This window comes from Orcinus orca, chromosome 6, assembly GCF_937001465.1.
Source record: "Orcinus orca chromosome 6, mOrcOrc1.1, whole genome shotgun sequence".
NCBI classification, from domain to species: Eukaryota; Metazoa; Chordata; class Mammalia; order Artiodactyla; family Delphinidae; genus Orcinus; species Orcinus orca.
In genome coordinates, this window is record NC_064564.1 from 71,847,127 (window position 1) to 71,860,712 (window position 13,586).

Consider the following 13,586-nt stretch of genomic DNA (forward strand, 5'->3'; position numbering starts at 1 on the left):
AGCTTTATTATAATTTAATACTATTTTTATTGTTATACTTATTCAGAGCGAATGGCCAAAGGAGTTGTAATTATTTTATCCTACTTTATATACTCTGTCGGTCCTTTTACTTTTTGCCACATCAAACAATCTTAATACTCCCCTCTGAAACACTCACTGAAACTACCTACCAAACTCTGAAAGAAAACAAACGTATTTTACTAAGCTCTGAGTACATTTTTGGCATTTGTTAAATCACAATATAAAGGCTGAATTTTAGCTTTCCTTTATCTCATTTCTAAGTCCTTCAGTCATTGGTATTTATAACATAGTAATCATAATAATACCACTCTTCATTTGTATGTCATGTTACAGCTTTTGTTGAGCTTTCACCTGTAGTAGGTTGAGTTGCTTCTACCGTTGAGGTGAATGGGGCAGATACCTCTCTTCTCTTTAGGCAAGAAGAATCCAGGCTTAGAGATGTGGCAGGGCTTCCTCACAGTCCCATAATTAATAAATAGTAGAACCTAGACCAGAATTCAGGTGTGCACATTAGTTGCACACAGTTAAGAACTCCTATGGAATCATTTATTGTGAAATTTTGTTAGCACGGTACATTTTTCATTATTAAAAGCTTTGACCTTTTGTCTTTCTTCAGTTAAACTAATTGTTAAATAAATATTTATTTTAGACCTCATGCAAAGAGAAAACTGAATATCTAGAGAAGATGATTCAGAGGAATGAAAGATATAAACAAGATGTGGAGAGGTTCTATGAACGTAAGCGACATTTAGATTTGATTGAGATGCTTGAAGCAAAAAGGCCATGGGTGGTAAGTGTGAGTTATTAAAGGTGAAAATAGTGATTCTTTAATTAGCAGAAAAGTTATAAAGAAGGCACTAATTGCTGTGTATTCAAATTAGGTGCTTTTGTTCATTTTTGCTTTGTATGTCATACATAGTAACATTTTTCTCTTTCTTTGTGTTATTATATAACTGTGTGCTATGTTGTTATTGCATGTTGATTAAGTCTGTGTCCTTAATTTTTCCAGATTTGAGTCAACGGATAGTTTTGTTTTATAAAATGTTAATCAGCTAAAATGTTTACATATGTAAAAATTAAATCTTTGAGTGTCCTCAGGTCACTGAGAATTTACTTTGAGTGTGCTACTAATATCAGCTTCAACTACAGACAAAGCTGAAGGATATTAATTGTAATCTTCTACTCATTATGCTTCATAAGCTTACTGAAACTACTGTTTTTAGTCACTCTGTAATGTATACTGTTTAAAACCACAGTTTGGGCCAAAGATTCATTTCCCTCAATACATTACTTTTCAGTGGGTGAAACAAAATAAGAAAGTTTAATAATGTTTTTTTTGGTTTTTTTTTTTTTTTTTTTTTTTGCGGTATGCGGGCCTCTCACCGCTGTGGCCTCTCCCGTTGCGGAGCACAGGCTCTGGATGCTCAGGCTCAGCGGCCATGGCTCACGGGCCCAGCCGCTCCGTGGCATGTGGGATCCTCCCGGACAGGGGCACGAACCCGTGTCCCCTGCATCGGCAGGCGGACTCTCAACCACGGCGCCACCAGGGAAGCCCTAATAATGTTTTTAAGGCTAGGATGGAAATAATTATTAGATTGGAGAAATATGTGGCTTTATTTGTGAACTTCTCCCACCCACCCTAACCCCACCACCCCTGCTTCACCCTATCCTTTCCCATAATTCCATTTTCTTAAACTTTTTTCTTCCTTCAGCTCACTTTGATTAGGTTTATCCTATGTCCATTATTATTCTTGCACCTGCTTTATGTTTGTCTTTTGAAGTCTTTTGATTTCTCCCTTTTCTTTCAAGATTGATTTCAATCTTTTTTCATTTTTTCCTTTTTTTGGTTTACTCTAATTTTATTTGTATTCTTTTCTTACCTTTCTTCATCCCATTCATTCTTACTATATGCTCTCTTAGCACTCCCCTTAATTTTTTTTAGCAAATATTTATTAATTCCTGTGATGTGACAAGCATCATTTTCACCTGCATGCTACATTTTGCTTTTCTCTTGAGCCATTTTACTTTTTGTTTTTTTCATTTTTATTTTTCATAACTGAGTTTCTTTTGGTTCTTTATATGTTTTTGAATGCCTTCTTTATTGAGAGACTAGAGGAGGTCCTACTGTTAGAAGCCATTAGGATGTAAATTTCAATAACAGGAAGGGATGGAAGACAGAGAGTCTGGCCTAGTGATAGAGATAAGTGCTCAGTGAGTATCACTGAGTTAATCATTATGTTGGTATTTACTATTTCTGAAGTTGTTTCAGAGGGCAAATTTTTTATTAATAGACCTGCTAAAGGGATTCAAAACCATCTTTTTCATAGATTTGGTTTCTGCCTGTACCTTGATTTTTGTATTTGTGTTACTTTAAGCTAGGAGTGCATTAACTTCTCTTTCTTGAATTCATTACAAGGAATATGAAAATGTTCGTCAGGACTATGAAGAAGTAAAACTAGCTCGGGACCGAGCGAAGGAAGAGGTCAGGAAACTTAAAGAAGGGCAGATTCCTATAACACAACGCATTGAAGAAATTGAAAGGCAGCGTCACAATTTGGAGGCTCGAATCAAAGAGAAGGTACTTTTCTGGCTCAATTTTGGATTTCCTGTATTTTATTTTAGCAAATACAAAAAATATTTTGCAGATCTTTTAAAATGCTTTGTAGATTTACTTGTTAACTTTAGTTCCTTAAGTTCTTTTACTAGGAATTCTACTACCACAGATCTTTCAAGGTCCTAATCATCACTTGCTACTTTATAGGAGCTTGCTACTCTATAGAAATTCCAAGACATAAAAAGAGAAAAATGAAATGTTATTGTTTTAATAACAGGAGGATTCAGAGTAGTATTCCTAGAAACGTTTAACTCCTTTTGTGAATTTATTATACATGCTTTGTAACTATATACCCTTTTGGAGGAATGTAATATAAAAATCCTGATGTTTCTTGGAATAAATAATATAATGGCCTATGGAATATTCTTGATATTTTGAAAATGTAAATTGAAATTTTTTGTGATCATGGCTTTTAACCTTTAGGTGAGATTTTGGCATCAGATATTGTTTTGAGAATGGACCCTGCAATTCTATGTAATTGTTTCTAGGATAAAATAACATGAGAAAATAAATGTGAAGAGATACAGAAACATATGTATACATATTGCTGCAGCTATTTTTAATATCTATAGGAATAACCTTTCATAGATTTTCAAATAATTGTTGGTATTTTGGGTGATAATTATGAATTTAGTTGGAAAGAAACCATAGAAAATCATTGTGGGTAAACTTACATAGCAACTTAATATTTGGATGAGTGGGGTCACATAATTGCCTTGCTTGAATTTTTAACTAACTTCCCCTCTTCTGGTTCAATCTTACAGGCAACAGATATTAAGGAGACATCTCAAAAATGCAAACAAAAGCAAGATGTTATAGAAAGGAAAGATAAACATGTAAGATCTTGTATTGAAATTTTTGTTATGTTAATTTGCCCTAACTTTTGTGTTCAGGTGTAGATTATGAGACACCTTCTTGTTTGGGAATTGTCTGAGATCCTCCTCATTCTCTATTTCTTATCTTAATCTGTGAGGGGAACTAAGCTTTGGAAGTATAGCACTTGCACGGAGGATAAATGGGGAAAATGGCTCTAAACTACTCATAGATATGCATTATAGGGTGCAATAGATATGTATTTAATAGGGTGATGGTAAAGTTGGATTTAGTTATCTTAATAGCAGAAATTAAATTATAAGGGATTTATTCTGTTGTTTGTTTATATTAAGAGTTGGGTATTAAAAAAGCTGATTATAAATCCATTGTGCATGGATGGGACTTGATGACAAAATTATTTTAGGATAATTGGGCAAGAAAGTGGGCTTTTTAGCTAACAGATCCCAAAATGTATTTGGGGTTCTGTTCTCCAGGACCATTCAGAAACTAAAGTTTGTATTACCTTTCTTAGGGATAGATGCATGTCTTGAAGCATTCCTGGTGTTTAAAGCATGACGTTAATCTCTCAGTTTTCAGCCTTACCCCTTTTCCTATGCCTTTATCTTCAAGTTCCAATCCTCTCTCATTTAACTTCTCCAGAGAATAAACGTCACATTTTCATGACAGAAGCTTGCTTGCTAGCGTTAGTGCTCAAGGTGTGTGCATAGAGGGGGTGTGAAGGCATTGGGGTAGGAGGGTAGTGTAGGGTTGGTAGGGGTAATTCTCTATGTGGGGTGTGTGTGTCTTTCTCTCTCTCTTTTTTTTTAATTTACTTTGGAAGGCTCAACAATAATGTATTTATAGCAAAATCTCCTTTCTCTAAATCCCTCTAAAGTATGTACAGGGCAGTCACCATTGTGTCCAAATACCTGGTAGAGAAATAGAGACTCAACAAAATTAAACAACTTGCAGAACTCAGAAGTAGCTCCCAGTGCCGCACTCTACTTTCCCCAATGTAAAATAACATTTTCCATAAAAATCTTACTTAATATGTAATGTCTTTTTACTTGATATTTCCTAGTTCTAAGAGTCTCCAGGATATTTTTTTTTTAAGAAGAGTCAGTTCTTTTCTTGTTTCTTTCTCTTTCACTCACCCTTTACACTGTGGTTCCTATAATAGGCTGCTAAATTAGTTGTCCCTCTACTACATTTACTCTTCTGAGTATTTATTGAAATCTCCAGTTATTGATGTCTCCTCCCTTACTCCTTTTGTTCTTGTGAGATTGAGCCCTTTTTGCTCCGTTTCTGTTATTTAGTTAGAGTTTAGAAGGAAAAAGGCACAAAGATTCACCTTTAAAACCCCAAACGGGAATACTAGGTTGATAGGTTGTCTAACATTGAACCGTCCTTGCATTTTGTCATAAATCTTACTTGGTATTTTAATATGTTCCTGGATTCAAATAGAAAATCTTCTTTTTAGGATTGTTTTGCACCATCTGAGATTGACCTAAAATTTTATTTTATTCCATCCTTAACTGTTATTTTTTTAGTGTTATGCCAACCTTTTAAGTAGTTTAGTACTCCTAAAACCAATGTTTTCTTTTTTTCCCTTATCATAATTGCCAGTTTGTCACTTTCGTAAGTTCTTGAATTTTTAGCCTTTCTTAATTTTTAATACATTTTAGGGTATAAATTTTTTTCTGGTTATCATTTGGTTATACATTTCATATGTGTGATATGTACTGCTTTTCTGTTTAAGATTTTATAATTCTCATTTAAATATTTTTGTTTAAGCTTACATAGGAGTTCTTACTGTTTCAATTTACTTGGATATGGAATTTTTAAGCTTTTTAAAAAATGTGTAGTTCCAGTTATATTGCTTTATGAGTAATAAATGTGGCCTTTATGACTTTATTTTAGAATTTTTGGAAACATCTTTTGGACTTTTATATTTGGTTTTGTATGTGTTCTTCATACATTCATAAAGAATGTATTCTGTCTTTAGGGGTGGTTTTTTATACATATAAATATAGATATATAGCTATATATATATCAAGCTTACTATAATTATGCAAATGTTCTACTTATTTTTTTTTCTTACCAACCTGACATCCATTTTAAAGTATCAGTACCTTCTGTGAATGTAGATTTGTCTATTTTTCCTTGTAATTGTATTAGTTCTTGCTTTCTAGATTTTAAAGCTTTATTGTTTGTTCTTTCTGCATCATGTTTTTATTTTATCTGCTGTAAATAACATATACTGGGTTTTGCTTTGTAATTTTTTCAGTTTGGTGTGAGAGACACTTTTTCATACAGTAAAGGAGTTTAACCAGTTCACATTTACCATTGTTTTCTACTTCCTATGCTTTTTGTTTGATTCTTCCTATTCCCCTTTCTACTTTCTGTTGCTGTTGATCAAGGTTTTCTTATTCCATTTTTTTCCCTAAAGTTATATATTCTAAGCCTATTCTACTGATTACTCTTGAAGTTTAAATAACATATTTTTCTTAATAAAAAAAGTTAATCAGTATTTTCATTCTACTTAATTAAGATCAGAATCTTAGCAAGCTTTTATTTCTTTTTCCTCCTCTTCATGCCAGTGTCATCAGAAATTTTACTTGTCAGTTATTTAAGATGTTATTTTCTACTATCTGTATTTATTTAGACTTAATATATTTATTGGCTTATTTGATCATGTTTCTGCTTATATTACACTTCTTATGATTCTTTCTTTTGAAGAGGTAGGAATTTTGGGGTTTTTTTTCTTACTGGCTATCTTCTGTAGGTGTTTTAGAGACGTTCTTTGGGTGATAAACCTTCTGAGTCCCTGTATGTTGCAAACTATCTTCTTTGCAGTCACTATGGAATATTAATATGGCTGGATATTGGATTCTAAATTACAAATTTTTTTTTTCCTTAGCACTTTGACAGTCTGCCTCAGTGTCTTGGGTCTAATGTAGTTGGCCCTCCATGTCCATGGATTTTGCATTTGTGGATTCAACCAACCACTAAGCAAAAATATTTGGGAAAAAAAATATTCCAGAAAGTTCCAAAAACCAAACTTGAATTTGTTATACACCAGCAACTTTTTACATAGCATTTACATTGTACTAGAGATGATTTTTTTTTTATTTTTTACATTTAATGTAATTCTTTTTCATGTTTGCTTTGGGATGGGGAATAGATCACTCAGTAAAAGCATACAATAAAAACAAAGTATGTCTTACGTACAGCTTTAAAACTACAATAATGATGTACCTTTGCATCCCATAATAATGATGTGTGTAGGTTGTATGCAAATACTATGCCATTTTATGTAAGAGACTTGAGCATCTGTGGATATTGGTAGCTGTAGACGAGGGGGGAATGGAGAGGTGCTGGAACTAACCCTCTGAGGATACCAGGGGACAAGTGTATTGTTCCTGAAAAGTAGCAGATATGAGAAGTAGCCAGAGACTATGTTAGGTAGACCCTTGAAGAAAAAAGAAAGCAATTTGAATTTGATTGTAAATGCAGTGAGAAACTATAAGAAGGCTTTGAAAGTTTTTAAGCCATAGAGAAACAGTATTTCATATATTCTATTTATTTGTGCATTTATTTATTTTTGGCTGTGTTGGGTCTTCATTGCTGTGTGTAGGCTTTCTCTAATTGCGGCGAGCAGAGGCTACTCTTGTGTTAAATATTTTCTATTGTACCATTTTAATTCCCTTGTTCTTTTGCTGTGTATTTTTTGAGCTATTTTTTTAGTGACTGCCTTTAGAATTATAAATAACATCTTAATTTATGATAATCTATTTCATATTAATATGAACTTGAGTAATATACAAACTTTGTTCCCATATAGCTCCATTCCCTTCTCCTTCCTTTGTGTTATTATCATACCAGTTACATTTTTAATCATTATAAGCCTATCAACATAGTTTTATAATTATTTATATAGTTTCATTTTTGTGGCAATAATTGTGTGATTCTCTGACACCAACTTTGTGTCCTAAAGTTCAATTCAGTTCTGATACTAACTACTTGGAATTAAAGCAGATTCTACAATTTCATGGCTCAGTCTCACAAGGTAGTCCTGGCTTTACATGCCAGTCTCAATTCCCCAGACCTCAGATTTCCTACTCTTCTCTCTGACTTTGCTACAGATTCAGGGATTCCCACAACCCCCCTCCACCGCCAACTTCAGGTTCAGTATTTGCTAGAACGACTCACAGAATACAGGAAGATGTTACACTTAACAATTACCTGTTTATTATAAAGGATACAACTCAGGAACAGCCAAATGAAAGAGGTGCATAGCACAAGGTATGGGGATTAGAGTGGTGCAGAGCTTCTAATCCCTTTCTGGGTGCACCACCTTCCCAGCATATGGACATGTTCACTAACCCAGAAGCTCCATAACCATGTTGTTCAAGAGTTTTATTGAGTTTCATTACCTGGATATGATTGATTAAATTATTGGCTGTTGGTGAGTGAGGTCAATCTCCAGCCTCTCTCTACTCCTTGAGGGCAGGGGGTGAGGCTGAAAGTTCCAACCCCTTAATCATGTGGTTGGTTCTTCTGGTAATCAGTCTCTATTCTGAAGCTGTATAGGGACCCTGCCAAGATTCGTCTTATTAGCATAAAATCAGGTATCTGCAAAAGGGGCTTAGTGTGAATAACAAAAGACACTTCTGTCACTCAGGGAATTCTAAGGTTTTTAAGACCTCTGAGCCAGGAACTGGGGACAAAAAACCAAATATATATTTTTTATTATACCACAACAGTTGTCTTTTATATCAGATAGGAGAAAAGAAGAGTTACAAACAACAGATACATTTTTACTATCTTTTATTTACATATGTAGTTACCTTTACTGGTGCTCTTTATTTCTTTGTGTAGTTTCAAGTTACTGTCTAGTGTCCTTTCATTTCATTCTGAAAGACTTGCATTAGTATTTCTTGTAGGGCAGGTCTACTAATGATGAATTCTACCAATATTTGTTTATCTGAGAATGTCTTAAGTTTTCTTTCTTTTGGAGGGATAGTTTTGCTGGGTATAGAATTCTTGGTTTTCTTTCAGTACTTTGAATATAACATCCACTGCCTTCTGACCTCCATGGTTTTTGATGAGGAATCAGCTATTAATCTTATTGAGGATCCCTTGTACATGATGAGTTACTTCTTGCTTTCAAAATTCTCTCCTTTTCTTTTCAGCAGTTAACTATGTAATTTCTAGATGTGAGTCGCCTTTGGTTTATCCTGCTTGGAATTAATGGAGCTTCTTGGATGTGTAGATTAATGTTCTTCATCACAATTGGGAAGCTTAGGGTCATTATTCTTCGGATATTCTTCCTGCTTTCTTTTTCTTCTCTCCTTCTGAGACTCCTTTTACACATATTTTGATATATTTAATGGTGTCCTACATTCTATTTATTTTTCTTTTTCTTTTTTCTGTTCCTCAGACTGAATACTTTCAATTGACTTATCTTCAAGCTCACTTAATCTTTGCTTTGCATGTTCAAATCTGCCATTGAGCTCCACTAGTGAATCTTTTATTTCAGTTACTGAACTTTTCAACTGAGGATTTCTACTTGACTCTTTTTTTATAATTTCTCTCTCTATTGATATTCTCTATTCAATAAGACATTGTTCTCTTACTTTCTTTTCCTTAGACATGTTTTCCTTTAGTTCATTGAACATATTTAAAATAGCTATCTTAAAGTCATTATTTTGTAACTATTTCTGGGCTTCCTCAGGGACATTTTTTGTTGACTGCTGTTTTTTCCTGTGTATGGGTTATACTTTCTTGTTTTGTTGACTGTGTTTTAATTTTTTGTTGAAACTATAAAGTTTAAATAGCAGGATGTGGCAACTCTGAAATCAGATGTCCTCCTTTAACCCAGGCTTGTGTTATTTTTGTTTGCTGATGATGTTGTTACTGTTTGTTTTTTTTTAATTACTTTCCTAACTCTGTGAATTCTGTATTCTTTGTCATATGTGACTACTGAAGTCTCTGCTCAGTTAGTTAATGGTCAGCTAATTATTGGACAGGTATTTTCTCAAATGACTATAATGTCTCCCAATCTAGTATATCGCCCAGTGTTTGTTGAGGGTCTCTGAATGTATGTTGGTTCACACCTTCAGCACTCAGCCAGGCATTGTTTTCACTTTCCACCAAGATTCTGTCCTCAAATACTCCCTGAATTGTTGAAAGTGTTGGTTAAGTTCCACTGCTAGTTTACAACTCTGTTTCAGCTTTCACTTCCTATTTGCACAGAATGTTGTGAGAGATAAGGGCCTCCTCAGCTCTTTCTAGGGCATGCATACAGCCTTGGGCATGCACAGTCCTAACTCAAGCATGCATTTGACCTTCTAGATTCCCAGGAGCTATCAAAACTTCCTATGGGCATCGTATTCTCCAGCTTTTTCTTTTAAATTTTTTGGTTAGCTTATTGTTTGCCACACTTTTATCTCACACCAGGCAGCTCTGTCGTTAAACAATTGCCACTGATTGTTTTTGACAGCTTCCTCCAAGGAAAAGGGTCTTTTGCAGTGTGCAAGCTATGGAGTCAGGTCAAATGGAGGCAAGCTTTGCCAGTAAGGTTTTCCTGGAAACTGCCAGACAGATCAGATAATGATAGTTCTCTGAGATTGAGAATGTGAAAGTTCTCCAGCTTTGTGATCTCTCCCGTAGCTCCTAGGCTGCTGATTTCACTATGACTGTGGGCTGTTGGTTTTCAAGGCTGCCAAGGAACTGAGGAGAGGGGAATAGGAATAGGGCATATTCAAAACACCACAAAGCTTGTTGCTTTTACCAAGATTGGAGCATTTTTCTTGAGTAAATGCTCTCTGGCTTGTTGAAAAGCCTTTGGTTAAATTCCAGAGTTCTGAAAGAGTTAATTTTGATAATTTTTGTCAATGTTTTCATTACTTTTCTGGAGGAGAGGATTTTCAGAGTTCCTTTGCCATTCCTGTTGACAGCCAAATCTTTTCTATATCTACAGAAAAATGTTGCTAGAATTTTAATGGGACTTGCATTAAACATATGTCAATTTGGGGAGAATTGAAATCTTTACTATGTTGAATCTTCCAAACTGTGAAAACGGTATGTCTCCATTTATTTAGATCTTTGATTTTTTTTCCATCAGTGTTTTGTAGTTTTCAGCATATAAGTTCTCTATGTTTTGTTGGATTATACCCAAGATTTTCTTTTGATTTTTCTTTTTCTCTGTTCCTTATTCTTTTTTTTTTTTTAACATCTTTATTGGGGTATAATTGCTTTACAATGGTGTGTTAGTTTCTACTTTATAACAAAGTGAATCAGTTATACACATACATATGTTCCCATATGTCTTCCCTCTTGCGTCTCCCTCCTTCCCACCCTCCCTATCCCACCCCTCCAGGCTGTCACAAAGCACCAAGCCAATATCCCTGTGCCATGCGGCTGCTTCCCACTAGCTGTCTACCTTACTACGTTTGTTAGTGTGTATATGTCCATGACTCTCTCTCGCCCTGTCACAGCTCACCCTTCCCCCTCCCCATAACCTCAAGTCCGTTCTCTAGGAGGTCTGCGTCTTTATTCCAGCCTTACCCCTAGGTTTTTCATGACATTTTTTTTCTTAAATTCCATATATACGTGTTAGCATACGGTATTTGTCTTTTTCTTTCTGACTTACTTCACTCTGTATGACAGACTCTAGGTCTATCCACCTCATTACAAATAGCTCAATTTCGTTTCTTTTTATGGCTGAGTAATATTCCATTGTATATATGTGCCACATCTTCTTTATCCATTCATCCGATGATGGACACTTAGGTTGTTTCCATCTCCGGGCTATTGTAAATAGAGCTGCAATGAACATTTTGGTACATGACTCTTTTTGAATTTTGGTTTTCTCAGGGTATATGCCCAGTAGTGGGATTGCTGGGTCATATGGTAGTTCTATTTGTAGTTTTTTAAGGATCCTCCATACTGTTCTCCATAGTGGCTGAACCAATTCACATTCCCACCAGCAGTGCAAGAAGGTTCCCTTTTCTCCACACCCTCTCCAGCATTTATTGTTTTTAGATTTTTTGATGATGGCCATTCTGACTGGTGTGAGATGATATCTCATTGTCGTTTTGATTTTCATTTCTCTAATGATTAATGATGTTGAGCATTCTTTCATGTGTTTGTTGGCAGTCTGTATATCTTCTTTGGAGAAATGTCTATTTAGGTCTTCTGCCCATTTTTGGATTGGGTTGTTTGTTTTTTTGTTATTGAACTGCATGAGCTGCTTGTAAATTTTGGAGATTAATCCTTTGTCGGTTGCTTCATTTGCAAATATTTTCTCCCATTCTGAGGGTTGTCTTTTGGTCTTGTTTATGGTTTCCTTTGCTGTGTAAAAGCTTTGAAGTTTCATTAGGTCCCATTTGTTTATTTTTGTTTTTATTTCCATTACTCTAGGAGGTGGTTCAGAAAGGATCTTGCTGTGATTTATGTCATAGAGTGTTCTGCCTATGTTTTCCTCTAAGAGTTTGATAGTGTCTGGCCTTACATTTAGGTCTTTAATCCATTTTGAGCTTACTTTTGTGTATGGTGTTAGGGAGTGATCTAATCTCATACTTTTACATGTACCTGTCCAGTTTTCCCAGCACCACTTATTGAAGAGGCTGTCCTTTTTCCACTGTACATTCCTGCCACCTTTATCAAAGATAAGGTGTCCATATGTGCGTGGGTTTATCTCTGGGCTTTCTATCCTGTTCCATTGATCTTTCTGTTTTTGTGCCAGTACCATACTGTCTTGATTACTGTAGGTTTGTAGTATAGTCTGAAGTCAGGGAGCCTGATTCCTCTAGCTCCTTTTTTTGTTCTCAAGATTACTTTGGCTATTCGGGGTCTTTTGTGTTTCCATACAAATTGCGAAATTTTTTGTTCTAGTTCTGTGAAAAATGCCAGTGGTAGTTTGATAGGGATTGCATTGAATCTATAGATTGCTTTGGGTAGTAGAGTCATTTTCACAATGTTGATTCTTCCAATCCAAGAACATGGTATATCTCTCCATTTATTTGTATCATCTTTAATTTCTTTCATCAGTGTCTTATAATTTTCTGCATACAGGTCTTTTGTCTCCTTAGGTAGGTTTATTCCTAGGTATTTTATTCTTTTTGTTGCAATGGTAAATGGGAGTGTTTTCTTGATTTCACTTTCAGATTTTTCATCATTAGTATATAGGAATGCCAGAGATTTCTGTGCATTAATTTTGTATCCTGCCACTTTACCAAATTCATTGATTAGCTCTAGTAGTTTTCTGGTAGCATCTTTAGGTTTCTCTATGTATAGGATCATGTCATCTGCAAACAGTGATAACTTTACTTCTTCTTTTCCGATTTGGATTCCTTTTATTTCGTTTTCTTCTCTGATTGCTGTGGCTAAAACTTCCAAAACTATGTTGAATAAGAGTGGTGAGAGTGGGCAACCTTGTCTTATTCCTGATCTTAGTGGAAATGCTTTCAGTTTTTCACCATTGAGGATAATGTTGGCTGTGGGCTTGTCATATATGGCCTTTATTATGTTGAGGAAAGTTCCCTCTATGCCTACTTTCCGCAGGGTTTTTATCATAAATGGGTGTTGAATTTTGTCAAAAGCTTTCTCTGCATCTATTGAGATGATCGTATGGTTTTTCTCCTTCAATTTGTTAATATGATGTATCACATTGATAGATTTGCATATATTGAAGAATCCTTGCATTCCTGGAATAAACCCCACTTGATCATGGTGTATGATCCTTTCAATGTGCTGTTGGATTCTGTTTGCTAGTATTTAGTTGAGGATTTTTGCTTCTGTGTTCATCAGTGATATTGGCCTGTAGTTTTCTTTCTTTGTGACATCCTTGTCTGGTTTTGGTATCAAGGTGATGGTGGCCTCGTAGAAGGAATTTGGGAGTGTTCCTCCCTCTGCTATATTTTGGAAGAGTTTGAGAAGGATAGGTGTTAGCTCTTCCCTAAATGTTTGATAGAATTCGCCTGTGAAGCCATCTGGTCCTGGGCTTTTGTTTGTTGGAAGATTTTTAATCACAGTTTCAATTTCAGTGCTTGTGATTGGTCTGTTCATATTTTCTATTTCTTCTTGATTCAGTCTTGGCAGGTTGTGTATTTCTAAGAATTTGTCCATTTCT

At 35.1% G+C, this 13,586-nt stretch overlaps 1 protein-coding gene across 5 annotated transcripts in view; it reads left to right on the forward strand.

Moving 5' to 3' along the window:
- The window catches only part of SMC5 (structural maintenance of chromosomes 5), a 112,640-nt gene that overhangs the window by 41,631 nt on the left and 57,423 nt on the right, over nucleotides 1-13,586 (forward strand). For all 5 annotated transcript variants that reach the window (XM_004276409.3, XM_033440195.2, XM_049710926.1 and 2 more), the window contains 3 exons: nucleotides 671-811; nucleotides 2,438-2,599; nucleotides 3,400-3,471. In XM_004276409.3, the coding sequence (XP_004276457.1) occupies nucleotides 671-811; nucleotides 2,438-2,599; nucleotides 3,400-3,471 (375 nt within the window). The remainder of the gene's footprint in view (nucleotides 1-670; nucleotides 812-2,437; nucleotides 2,600-3,399; nucleotides 3,472-13,586) is intronic.